The sequence below is a fragment of the Oncorhynchus nerka genome, linkage group LG28 (genome assembly GCF_034236695.1).
Source record: "Oncorhynchus nerka isolate Pitt River linkage group LG28, Oner_Uvic_2.0, whole genome shotgun sequence".
In the NCBI taxonomy this organism is placed as follows: Eukaryota; Metazoa; Chordata; class Actinopteri; order Salmoniformes; family Salmonidae; genus Oncorhynchus; species Oncorhynchus nerka.
The window spans coordinates 67,022,320-67,034,522 of NC_088423.1; the positions used below are offsets into that span (position 1 = coordinate 67,022,320).

General features: G+C 44.9%; 1 protein-coding gene across 3 annotated transcripts in view; it reads right to left on the bottom strand.

Moving 5' to 3' along the window:
* The window catches only part of LOC115113573 (piezo-type mechanosensitive ion channel component 1-like), a 78,926-nt gene that overhangs the window by 33,121 nt on the left and 33,602 nt on the right, over positions 1 to 12,203 (bottom strand). For all 3 annotated transcript variants that reach the window (XM_065013023.1, XM_065013024.1, XM_065013022.1), the window contains exons 3-5: positions 4,028 to 4,150; positions 3,136 to 3,178; positions 2,673 to 2,829 (exon numbers count right to left, since the gene is read on the bottom strand). In XM_065013023.1, coding sequence (XP_064869095.1) covers positions 2,673 to 2,829; positions 3,136 to 3,178; positions 4,028 to 4,150 — 323 coding nt within the window. The remainder of the gene's footprint in view (positions 1 to 2,672; positions 2,830 to 3,135; positions 3,179 to 4,027; positions 4,151 to 12,203) is intronic.

The window sequence follows — 12,203 nt, forward strand, 5'->3', positions numbered from 1 at the left end:
CACTTACAGAAGTTGCACACATGGGACATTTTGGGGGGACTTTTATAAATGCATTTCATGCAATTCTACGTCATTTTACATGACTGGAGACTTTGGCAGAATATTTTTTAATACTGCACAAATTATCGAAATGGCAGGCTACTTTGATACGGACAAACTGAGATAAATAAAAACGACCTTGTCTTGAATCCAGCAATAGCCTAGGTCTAGGTGTGGAGACAGATCGAGGAGGAAATTATAGTCCTTAAAATGGTTCCCACTTTCACTGACTCACCCAATGATGCGGAACTCACTCACTGGTGATGGCTGATGCAGTCGTGCCAAAAGCATCTCTTTCTCTTTTGTTAAACAATATTTGGAAGTTGATCAAATCTTTTGGTAGAATACAGCAGAGAGTCTTCTCTTCTCAGCAGGAGGAATTTGCTTTCCAACCTGTATTTTCCCTCGATTGTATTTGAAATATTGCAAAAGGCCTGTTTAATCTGCATGCTGTTTTGTCACTGACATATTTGCCGCGCGTTCCCGACTGTAGGTTATTCCTTGTTAGGTTATTGGACTACAATCCACAGCTAGGCTATTTTTAAAAAGAAGCTATTGATCATCTGTGGCTAAATGATAGGCCTTCTCATGGTGTAGTAGGCTATTCTGAATGATTTCATTTATTTCTGAACAGACAGCATTAATTCTAGTACTTTGTCAAATGTATTTCAATTTACCAGGGGTGCTGCAGTTCCTTCAGAACCCTTCGGTTGGCTATGATTCTATCGGAGGGCCTGTTGTCCTGACCTCTGGCAGTCTCTATGGGGGTACCACAGGGTTCAATTCTCGGGCCGACTCTTTTCTCTGTAGATATCAATGATGTCGCTCTTGCTGCGGGTGATTCCCTGATCTACCTCTACGCAAACGACACCATTCTGTATACATCTGGCTCTTCTTTGGACACGGTGTTAACTAACCTCTAAACGAGCTTCAATGCCATGCAACACTCCTTCCGTGGCCTCCAACTGCTGTAAAACTCTAGTATAACCAAATGCATGCTTTTCAACCATTCGCTGCCGGCACCCGCCTGCCCGACTAGCATCACTACCCTGGATGGTTCTGACCTAGAATATGTGGACAACTATAAATACCTAGGTGTCTGGCTAGACTGTAAACTCTCCTTCCAGACTCATATTAAGCATCTCCAATCCAAAATCAAATCTAGAATCGGCTTTCTATTTCACAACAAAGCCTCCTTCACTCACGCTGCCAAACTTACCCTAGTAAAACTGACTATCCTACCTATCCTCGACTTTGGCGATGTCATCTACAAAATAGCTTCCAATACTCTACTCAGCAAACTGGATGCAGTCTATCACAGTGCCATCCGTTTTGTCACCAAAGCCCCTTATACCACCCACCACTGCGACCTGTATGCTCTAGTCGTCTGGCCCTCACTACATATTCGTCACCAGCCCCACTGGCTCCAGGTCATCTATAAATCTATGCTAGGTAAAGCTCCGCCTTATCTCAGCTCACTGGTCACGATAACAACACCCACCCGTAGCACGCGCTCCAGCAGGTATATCTCACTGGTCATCCCCAAAGCCAACACCTCCTTTGGCCGCCTTTCCTTCCAGTTCTCTGCTGCCAGTGACTGGAGCGAATTGCAAAAATCACTGAAGCTGGAGACTTATATTTCCCTCACTAACTTTAAACATCAGCTATCTGAGTAGCTAACCGATCGCTGCAGCTGTACATAGTCCATCTGTAAATAGTCCACCCAATCTACCTACCTCACCCCCATATTGTTTTTATTTACTTTTCTGGTCTTTTGCACACCAGTATCTCTACTTGCACATCATCATCTGCTCATGTATCACTCCAGTGTTCATCTGCTAAATTGTAATTACTTCGCTACTCTGACCTATTTATTGCCTTACCTCCTCACGTTGCACACACTGTATATAGACTTTCTTTTTTTCTATTGTATTATTGGCTGTATGTTTGTTTATTCCATGTGTAACTCTGTGTTGTTGTTTGTGTCGCACTGCTTTGCTTTATCTTGGCCAGGTCACAGTTGCAAATGAGAACTTGTTCTCAACTTGCCTACCTGGTTAAAAAAAGGTGAAATATATATTTTTTAAATAAGGAAATACATGAAGTGCAACGCTGGAGAGATGACAGTTGCAGGTTCATGCCTATCAGAGCAGAGAGAGATCATGGAAAGTGAATCTCATTCTAGTTATGTGAGAGATACTGGCGTGTTTCTCACACAGCCACGGCCATGCGTTGGTCTCAAACAGAGGTTACTGTGTTGCGCAAACCATAAACCTGACCCGGCCCAACCCAAATCAACTCTTAATCTACTTTTTCACATTTTATCTGGGCGCAGGAGAATGAACAAATAAGCAATTTGAATAAACTTTGATGGCTTTTATTCAAATTTTTATATTGCATAAAGTGACAATTATTTTTCATGACACGAAAGATACCAGATCTGGCCAAATAGGTTCCGGAACAAATCAGTCCAAAATGGAGAGAAATGTAGCACTGGATATAAGTGTTCCTGGGGTATTTTTTGCACTTGCATGAGAAATGTGTGGGGGTGTGCATGTCCCACATATGTCCCATATTATTAGCAGCATAGCGGTGAGGCCCAGTCTGTGTCTATAGAGTAGATAACCACTCACCCCCTGTGTGGAGTCTGAGGCTACGGACAGGAAGGTGATGTCATCTCTCTTCTTGACCAGCCGGTTACACACCACTAGGGTAACCAGGGAGATCACAAACACCCCCAGGTCAGGACTCAGCAGACGCACCACACCCCACGGGTCATCCAGGGGCAGCCTAGAAGAAAGAGACACATGCAGAGGTCAAAGGTCATCAAAGACCTAACGAGGAACTACAACGTGTACATTCTCACACACTTACACAAAGACAGTAAAGAGGGTACATAAACAATAACATGTACCACAACCAGTGAGTCATAAGATCAAAGAACAAACAGAAAGAACAAAAAGAGATGTAAGAGTGAACATTGGCTAAATTCTGCAAATAACAGTAAATGATCTCCACACACAGTTCAGGGAGGCATGATCCTCAGTGACAAGATACACAGACCCAATGTGCTGTTTCCAAATATTCCTCACATACCTGGATACACCGACATGCCTCGATAGCGTCTCCCACAAACTACCTGTAAAGACAGAGAGTGTTAAGACTACCAGCTCTCCCCAGGCCACTCTGTCTCTGCCACGGAGTGTTGTTTAGGGGGGGGGGAATGTCATACAAGGCAAAGACTCTACAGAAAAACTACAACATAGCGTACAGCTGCCATAGATGTTCCCATGAGCCCCCAGTATCTCTGGGAGTAAGCCACCGTGTCGGTATTTGAACGGGTTTGTGAGGCATGGACAGACTGAAGCTGGAGTCAGCATGGTGGACTAGCTCACAGAGAAGCAAATAATATGACATCAAAGAACACTGCTTTAGCTATTAAAGCTCCTTGAGGACACATTTATTTGGGTTGGCCAAAATAAGCGCAGACCACAAAACAAAATCCACATATTCTACAGTCGGACGGTTGAAAGCATGGAGCATTCACAAGCATCCCTTATAGCATTCCACGCTGGTGGCTAATGACAGAGCAGTCGACTGAGCGTGAAGAGAGCTGGACTTAACGTGTCAAAATAAATCAGAGGTGGAGGCTATGATTTCATGGAGTTTCTTTCGACTAAGTCAGGGGTGTCAAACTCATTCCAAGGCGGGCCTAGTGACTGCTGTTTTTGTTTTGTTTTTAAGACCTAGACAAACAGGTGAGGGGAGTTCCTTACTAATCACTGGCCTTAATTCATCAGTCAAGTGCAAGGGAGGAGCGAAAACCCGCAGACACTCGGCCCTCCGTGGGATGAGTTTGACACGAGGTCTAAGTGATTGATTGAACCTAAACAAGCCCCTTATGTATGGCACGAGCCATTGTTAAGAAATGCTGACTGAAAACATGGCAATGGAACGGCCTGTGTCAAAGACGTCCATATTAACTCACAGTTGTTTCCCAGCGCATGGTCCAGGTCAGGGATAGTGTACAGGCAGATCTGGAAGGAGACATGGGCTAGCAGGAAGAGGAGACTGGTGCAGAACAGAGCCTTGATGAAGCGTCCAGTATGTCCTGGAGAAAAGAGAGATGTGGAGATTTATAGAGGAGGGGAATGGGGGAGGGGGACCATGTAGAATATGAAAGGGAGGATAACATAACAATCAGTTCCTCCCATCCCTCAGGTTAAATAGGTTCAGGAAATAGCAAGGTGCACAGTACTAACCGAGCATGAACAGGACAGCGGGTCATTATAGAGGGTGTGGGTTGAAGTGTTTTCCAAGGACCTGTCCTGATCGGACTGAACTAAACATCCTCAACATCATCCCACCTTCCAATGATGCTTCATTTTCCACCAGTCAGAACACATACTGAGACCATGGAGGCACTGGTAATCACAGCAGTACGTTTATAGTCTAAGCAGGAATTGCTTGTAACAGTTAATTGCCCGTTTTTAAACTAAATGGGAACATTGGACTATTATCAAGCCTGTGGATGGCATGGAGGTACTGTCCGTGCCGAACTGTGCTGCTGACCATAAAATGCCCCCCTGCCCGCTCTAGCCCCGAATCCCCTCCTCGCCAAAGGTTTGTGTGCGGCAGCTTTGATTGGTCTCCTCATAAAGCTGTCAGCTCCCATCGCTGGTGTAAAACAGGCCACAGTTAAGACAGGCACAAACTCCCAGTGTAGTGAACGAAAGCTGCAGGTCCCTGTGGAATCCTGGGGGATTTTCCTTTACAGGCGTTGACTGGCTCAAGAAAATTAGCAGCTACAAGTCAGTGTTAAGGGACGAGCTTAGGGCTTTGATTGTGTTTTATAGGGCTGTTTTTCTCTGTGGCCTGCAGGGCGAAGGGCAGTTTAACGGCTCAGTGCTGCTCTACCACCCCCTCAATTACAGCAGACAGGAGGCTAGGTACTGCATTTACAGGCCTATCCCTGATCCCAGATTTAAGTTTATTCCACGAACACCAATTTACATTTATGACTAATACTAGACCTGAAGATTAAATCATATTCAACGTGGCATTGCTAGCTAGAGGTAGCACACCAGAGCAGTGAGAGCGTATTATTCATGGTCCTGCTTTCTGAGCCTCATCCTTTTAAATAATTTCACGCACAGTCAACCATTCACGTTTGATTTCAAGCACACCACTCAGTGATGTGAACTTTGTGAAAAGGTTAAGATGTCCCCCCCCCTTTCCAATTGTGCTGGATCAAGATCCATCACAGCCACTCTCTGTGTTGGACATGTTTATCTTTCCATGTATGAGATGGAAAGAAAAAGAGAGAGACATGGCAGAGATGATCAAATGTCACACACACAGCCTGCCTACTGTAACCACACATGCTAATAACATCTCAGTGTGTGTTTTGGAAAAGAAGGGACCCTTCCAAGAGAGGAGTAAAATAATATGGGAGGCGTTGTACACAACCAAGACCATCTGTTGAGGACGAGGTCATCCTGACTTACTGCAGACAGCTCTACTCAACCGCTGCAACCCAAACCCCTGCACATAAGCTCATCTGTCCCCAAGTGTGTGTGTGTGTGTGTGTGTGTGTGTGTGTGTGTGTTTAAGTTAAGTTCACTGCACCATCTTCCCTCTCTTCAATCCCCTGGCTCTCTACCCCTGCTACTGGAAAAGCATGATGTCATTGCCATTACATGGACAGTAACTTTAAAACTCAACTCCAAAACAAATTCTGTAACTGCCTTGCTAATCGCCAGCATGTGTCCTGTGTCACAGTATAGTTGAAGGCTATTGAGTCCTTCCCTCTCCTGTAGGACCTGAAGGGCTATAAGCATAACCTATCATCGTTCTTTCCAGGGTCGTCATGAAGCTGTCCATCTACTACATTCCTACGTTACATTACTCAGGACCGTCAGCTAGAGTAACATGACCTCTAAAACGTCTCTAAAATATGCACGCCTAGACCCACCTACCTGTATTTACACTGTCATTGCACAACACTATGTAATCTGCGCCGTAATCAAAGTTTTGGGATAGTTTCCTATTCCAAGAGATAAAGTAGGAATGGAATGTGGAGGTGCATTCCAGTGTTTTAATACAAGGCCAGAGGGAGACAGCTCCTCACAGGGAACCAGAGCATGGTATGTAATGTTCTTTCCAGAGCAGGTTTGATATGATGGAGATCTCTCTGAGGAGAGACCAGCATAGCCACCAATGTGGAAACGACATCTGAGACCTGCAATCGCTATGCCTAAGTACTACCAACACATAACACAAACATTATATTAAAATCACAGCCACCTTCACACCAGGGATTTTTTAAATGTATTTTATTTATATAACCTTTATTTAACTAGGCAAGTCAGTCAAGAACAAATTCTAATTTACAATGAAGGCCTACACCGGCCAAATCCGGATGACGCTGGGCCAATTGTGTGCTTCCCTATGGGACTCCCAATCACGGCTGGATGTGTTTCAGCCTGGATTCAAACCAGGGACTGTAGTGTCGCCTCTTGCACTAAGATGCATTGTCTTAGACCGCTGCACCACTCGGGAGCATGACGTGACAGCCATTGCAATCATGGCCTCATCAGATAGTGAACTATCTGAGAAGGTCTGGTTTTGGATCTGAGTGGGGGCAGCAGCGTTCTAGGTGAAAGTCAGAGGTGAGCAGAGGCCACTGGGTAGTGTAGTTCACTACAGGGAGATCAAACCCAAACTCAGTGAATTGCAGGACCTTTTCTAGCCCATGTTCGCCTTTTCTAGATAATATTTTCAGAGACAGGCAGAAATTTGCTCTGGTGACTTCTTTTTAAAAAACGGTTTCAGCGGACGCCCTCCTTCCCCACTCGCCCTGGTGCTGTATGCGTCATAACCTCAACTAAAACCTGCAATCTGGGGTGACATTACTGGATTTTCCATGAAACAGGGTCATTTGGAGGAATTCTAACATTTACGAGAGTAACTCTGAACATTGTTCTATCAAGTCTTGTGACTGTAGTGCACCTAACATGGAGGGGTGCAGCAGGGTTCCTGGGCCCGGGTTAGAGTGGAAAGAAAAACTGTGCATGTTAAAAGAGCAGGCTATTATGTTTAATTCTCAGGCCGCTAAACAGCCACACAACTTTCACAGTTTGGTCTGGAGGTTATCCTGCAGCTGTTGGGTTTATTTATTCCTGTACACGATTTAGACTGAAGGGAGATGGGAATAATAGTTACAAGTCGAAAAACAGAACCTAATTGAGTTTCATCCCTGAGAAATGAGCCGCCTCCTGCCAGGCACTCTGAGTAATACTGTGCTGTGTTTGTTTTAATTCACACAAAAAAAACGATGTATTTTCTTTAATTGCATTGAACTCATTTGTAAAAGGGGGAGATTTCAAAAAAGAGGACCTCAGACATAATGGCTTATTTTTTTCCAGCACATCGTAAAAAGCTGGTTTTTAGATGACCAGTGTAAACAGGGCTGTTGTGTAGAGAAGTCTGCGGGGCCAGCCTCCGGACACAACAGTTCAGGGTACAGAGGGCGTTGTGGTTTAAATGAGGGCACTGTGGGCCTGTTCTTTTCTGATGATTATTCCCTAATGGAATTTGGCCTTTAGGTACCCTCTCTAATGCTAGAGGTCACCGTAAAGCAGGACTAAGTAACTGCTATCTGGGCCCTTGAGCCATAAAATCAGCCATAGGTGTCCTTAAGCGATTAAGACGTTTCAAATGTATAGTCTATTCAACCCCAAGGTCTCAGCCTTGATTTAATGCTTTGGCACCAGGCACGGAAGGGTGAAACAACGCAGAGATAAGGCAAGAGTATTTAGGTCTGCCCTACTCTCTGGAGGGGAGAGATTTGCTGTGAAACTCTCAAAGTAATGACTTCCTATATCTATGCATGTCTATTTGTCTCTGTCCGTCCGTCCGTCCGGTTGTCTGTCTATTAAACCTTTAAACATAGAAGTTGTTCGCCTTGTATTTTGCTTCGTGCATTTCTCCACACCTTGACCGGTTTTCAATTCCTAACACCATCCACTGACTGGAAGCACACACACTGCATCTCTGGCCTACACCACCCGTACGGTACACACTGCATCTCTGGCCTACACCACCCGTACGGTACACACTGCATCTCTGGCCTACACCACCCGTACGGTACACACTGCATCTCTGGCCTACACCACCCGTACGGTACACACTGCATCTCTGGCCTACACCACCCGTACGGTACACACTGCATCTCTGGCCTACACCACCTGTACTGTACTGCTAAAATATTAGAGTGAGACAACACACTCACCCTGCTAGTTGATCTGCTTACTAGAGGGATCTCATTCACATGTTCTATGTGTGTAAACTCATTACACTAAGCTACATTAGTTTAAAAACCTCTACCAATCAGCAACAATAATCAGCTACCCGAAGAAACAGCTAAAAATGACTGACAACACCGACATTTCTGTTTTGTTGTTTGCATTGCGTGTTTGGATCTTACACCATGTCCTGCTGCCTATGCTTATCTGGGCTGTTCTCTGGCATCCTGTCCTGTCGCAGTGTTGCGTTGGTGTGAGAAAAGCTGGCGTTTGCGTAAGAAGACTGCTGAAATAACAGTGGTGTGTGGAATCCCAGTTCCTGTCGGGGGCAGAGGAGCGGAGGGCACATAGCAGGCCTGCCTCTGGGAAAAGCTCCTCTCTGGCCCCATGGCCTCTCACTCTCAGGGCACTAATCAAACCAGGAGAAATAACCAAACAGGGGTCCACCGGCCCTCACTCCTCCCACCAGGGTTGGGGTCAATTCAATTTACATTCCAAATGTTCCTCATTGAAAAGCATCAAAGACAACTGGAATTGAAATGGAATTTACCGCAACCCTGCCTCCCACATAACTCCCAGCAGCAGAGGCTGCTGAGGGGAGGACAGCTCATAATAATGTCTTGAATCGAGTGTAATGGCTGGAATGAAGTGAATGGAATAGTATTAAACAGATGAAAACCATTTGATACCATTCCATTCCAGTCATTATTATGAGCCGTCCTCCCCTCAGCAGCCTCCACTGGCTAGCCGGTAAAGGAAAGGAAGGGTCAAGCTGGGCAAATATCCATAATATAGCCAATATGTTTGTAGGTGTACTTTACATGCCAATTAATGAAGATAGTGTTGTCATTTGTTTTCATTATTAAAATGATTTACAGGTTGACATGGTTTGTGATGAAATATGCAGTCTCTTTTCAGTGCACACTAGCAGTAGATCATTTTGTCCCATGTGGCAGTGGACAGATACCTTACATACTGATGCTAGTTCTCTCTCATTATTCAAAATGCTGGACTCTATTTTCAATGGCTAAACCTGCTCCATTTCTCCATAGGGGAAAATTACAAATAGTGGACTCATATTTGTCTGAGAACAGACAGCTGTCCTGTCCAATATATCAGAATTGGAACAGAAATCATCTGAAATCACCTGCAAACTAGTTGTCAACGGCATTTACGGCCCTTCCCTACATTTTTTATCTGCCCAGTTTAAGCTGTGGTCGGCTTTGAGTATTCATTTAGGGAGGCCTGGCCTGGTGTGCATTTCCCTCACACCCTCTCATTTATCAGCATGACAGTCTGTGACAGTTGGACTTTTGGGCCTTTGAAAGCCACATTATGCCTTCCTCAACAAATGACACACAAAACAAAAACCAGGGGGGACATTCAACCCTCCATGTCTCAAACTGCTGTTACCCCGGCGACATGAAAGCTGTGGATATGGGCGATGTCTCGACAGCGGTGCCTCAGGAAGGGACGTTGTAAAGCCCCAGCAGGTGTGAATAGAATACACAGGGGAGGAGATTTGACGCAACACCCTGCGAGCGTCAGACCTGAATATCAGCGAATAAATCCCCTATATGTTTCCTATGTTGGGAACAGTGTAACCCAGCAGGCTCCAGACAGGTGTTCAATATTTGTCCTTTTACTTATCAGCTCTCCAGATTGTACAATATGGGGGATTTAGATAATAGGGAGCAAGCAATGGAAAACAGTCTTTTGAAGGGAATGTCAAACACGGTGTATCAGGTGATGTGTATTTGGGCTGCGGAGGAGCTGAAAGGGACTATTAAGGCTTATCACGGTCCTCTCTGTCAGTGGCCTCAATGAATCCAATGATACCATCCCTTATGGGCAATACAGTTGGTGAGATCCACTTAATTGAGTCTTAGCTTACGTTACTGAATGAATGACAACGATATGGGATCGATTCAATGACACAATTGGGGAACGCAAGAGCGCACATGCATGTGGTAGCCTGTATTAATTGTAACGCATATGGAATAAGCTTCCTCTCGGTCTTCCTCTCAGTCCCCGGTAACAGTCATAGTTTCCTTCTAGACAGGCCAGAGCGTCTGTAACCAGGTCAGCTCTCAGGGCAGTATGACATAAGACGGCTCCTTTAACCACAGAGGAAATTGTGACCACGGCTACTCTCAACCCTAACATGCCCCCATGGTCCACCACATTCACGGAGGGTGAGATAACATTTTCCCCGGAAAGGAGGAGCATGTGGAGGTGAGGCGAAGGGCTCGTTTCTGCTTGACGTCTCCAGAATCCTCCTGGTTCAGCCATCTGCCCCCTTTCTTAAATGCATCTGGTTCTCCCATGGCGGCCCGGACCAAGAAATGTGCTGATAATTGGAGGCAGGGAACGATTCAATATGGTTTTCATTAAAACTGTTAATCCTATTCTCTGTCAGGCTTTATTTTATAGAGGCTGGCAGGCTCTGGGATTTTCCTACATGGAATCATCTCCACCAGTGAGTTCCACTGAAATAAACCTCTCACCATTTACACATATTCAGTTCCCCCAGGAACAGTCATGTGACCCCGCACAGTTTATCATGCTCAGATTTCCCTCCTTTTCCCCTCTAAAAGAAACATGGGTTTTTGACCCTAACAACACGGAGACAGAATAGTATTAAACGCAGCTTGTTGATATAATCTCCCATCCTTTCATCGATGGGGGGAAAAAAAGAACAAAAGAGAGAGAATGGGAGAATTCAACTGTTTTAATGATCTATAATAAGCGTGCTTCCGGTTCTGTGTATATTTTCCCAGAGGCGGCAGGAACGGGGTCTGGTTCACTGTAGACCAGTACAGGAACTGATAATGCCTATTGGCTCTCAGGAGCGTGAGCCAGTTGATATGTTGGATAAACAAGCCTCTGGGGGTTAAGGCTGGGTGCAGGGTGTGTGTGCTTATCTGTGCTGTTAAAAATGAGTCCCATTTCTATTGTTCGCTCTACAGCCACCATAGACCATTAAACTGCTACCACAGACAGGGATGTGGGTGGAGGATAGAGGCAGGATGTGGAAAGAGCGGATTTTCCAGACCTGAAATCCTATCCACTGTTTATTGCTATTTGATTAAGAGCCTCATGCTAATCACATTAGCCTACGTTAGCTCAACCGTCCCGCGGGGGACCCACCGATCCTGTAGAGGTTTTAAGAGCACACCAGGAGATTTGTCTGTCTAAAATAGAGCAATATTTATGTCGAGTAAATCAATGAAACCACTTGGGTTTTGCTGAGCAAGAGCAGCGTCGGCAAAAAAAGAATAGAGCTGTCATGAGGTTAGCTCTATACTTCTGTACACCCTCTTTACTATAGAATAAGGACGTCGTTGAGCCGTAGGTTTGTGCTGCTGACAGAATCTTTCTTTGTACAGTTCTGAAAAACAACATCTGCTGTGTTTTTATCATGTCCGCAGGAGATTAACACAGACTGCAACTAAGTACGGTGAAATCTGAACTTTATACCGAGGGAAGGCTGAGGGAAAATACCGTACCATCAAATCATGAGAAGCTAGAGATGGAAAAACTCTGAGTGTATTGTGGTAATGAAGTTCGGCTTCCAGAGCAGAGTCAAGAATAATAGGTTTCTGTACTTTTCAGATTAATTCCTGTCTCGTTGCCATCGCAGATTACTGACCATTAAGGTTTTTCACTTCCTACATTAATATCATAGCTATTTCTCTGCAAATGAGTTTTTATTCCTAACCAGACCACACATTTGTACACATAAAAGTAACCAGGAAATAGAACTAGAGCTTGGGTGGCCCTGTGTGTTATAGTCAAAAGGCCCAAATTCAATCACTCTTTAAAGGGGTAATCTGGAGTTCAAAAAAATGACAAAGC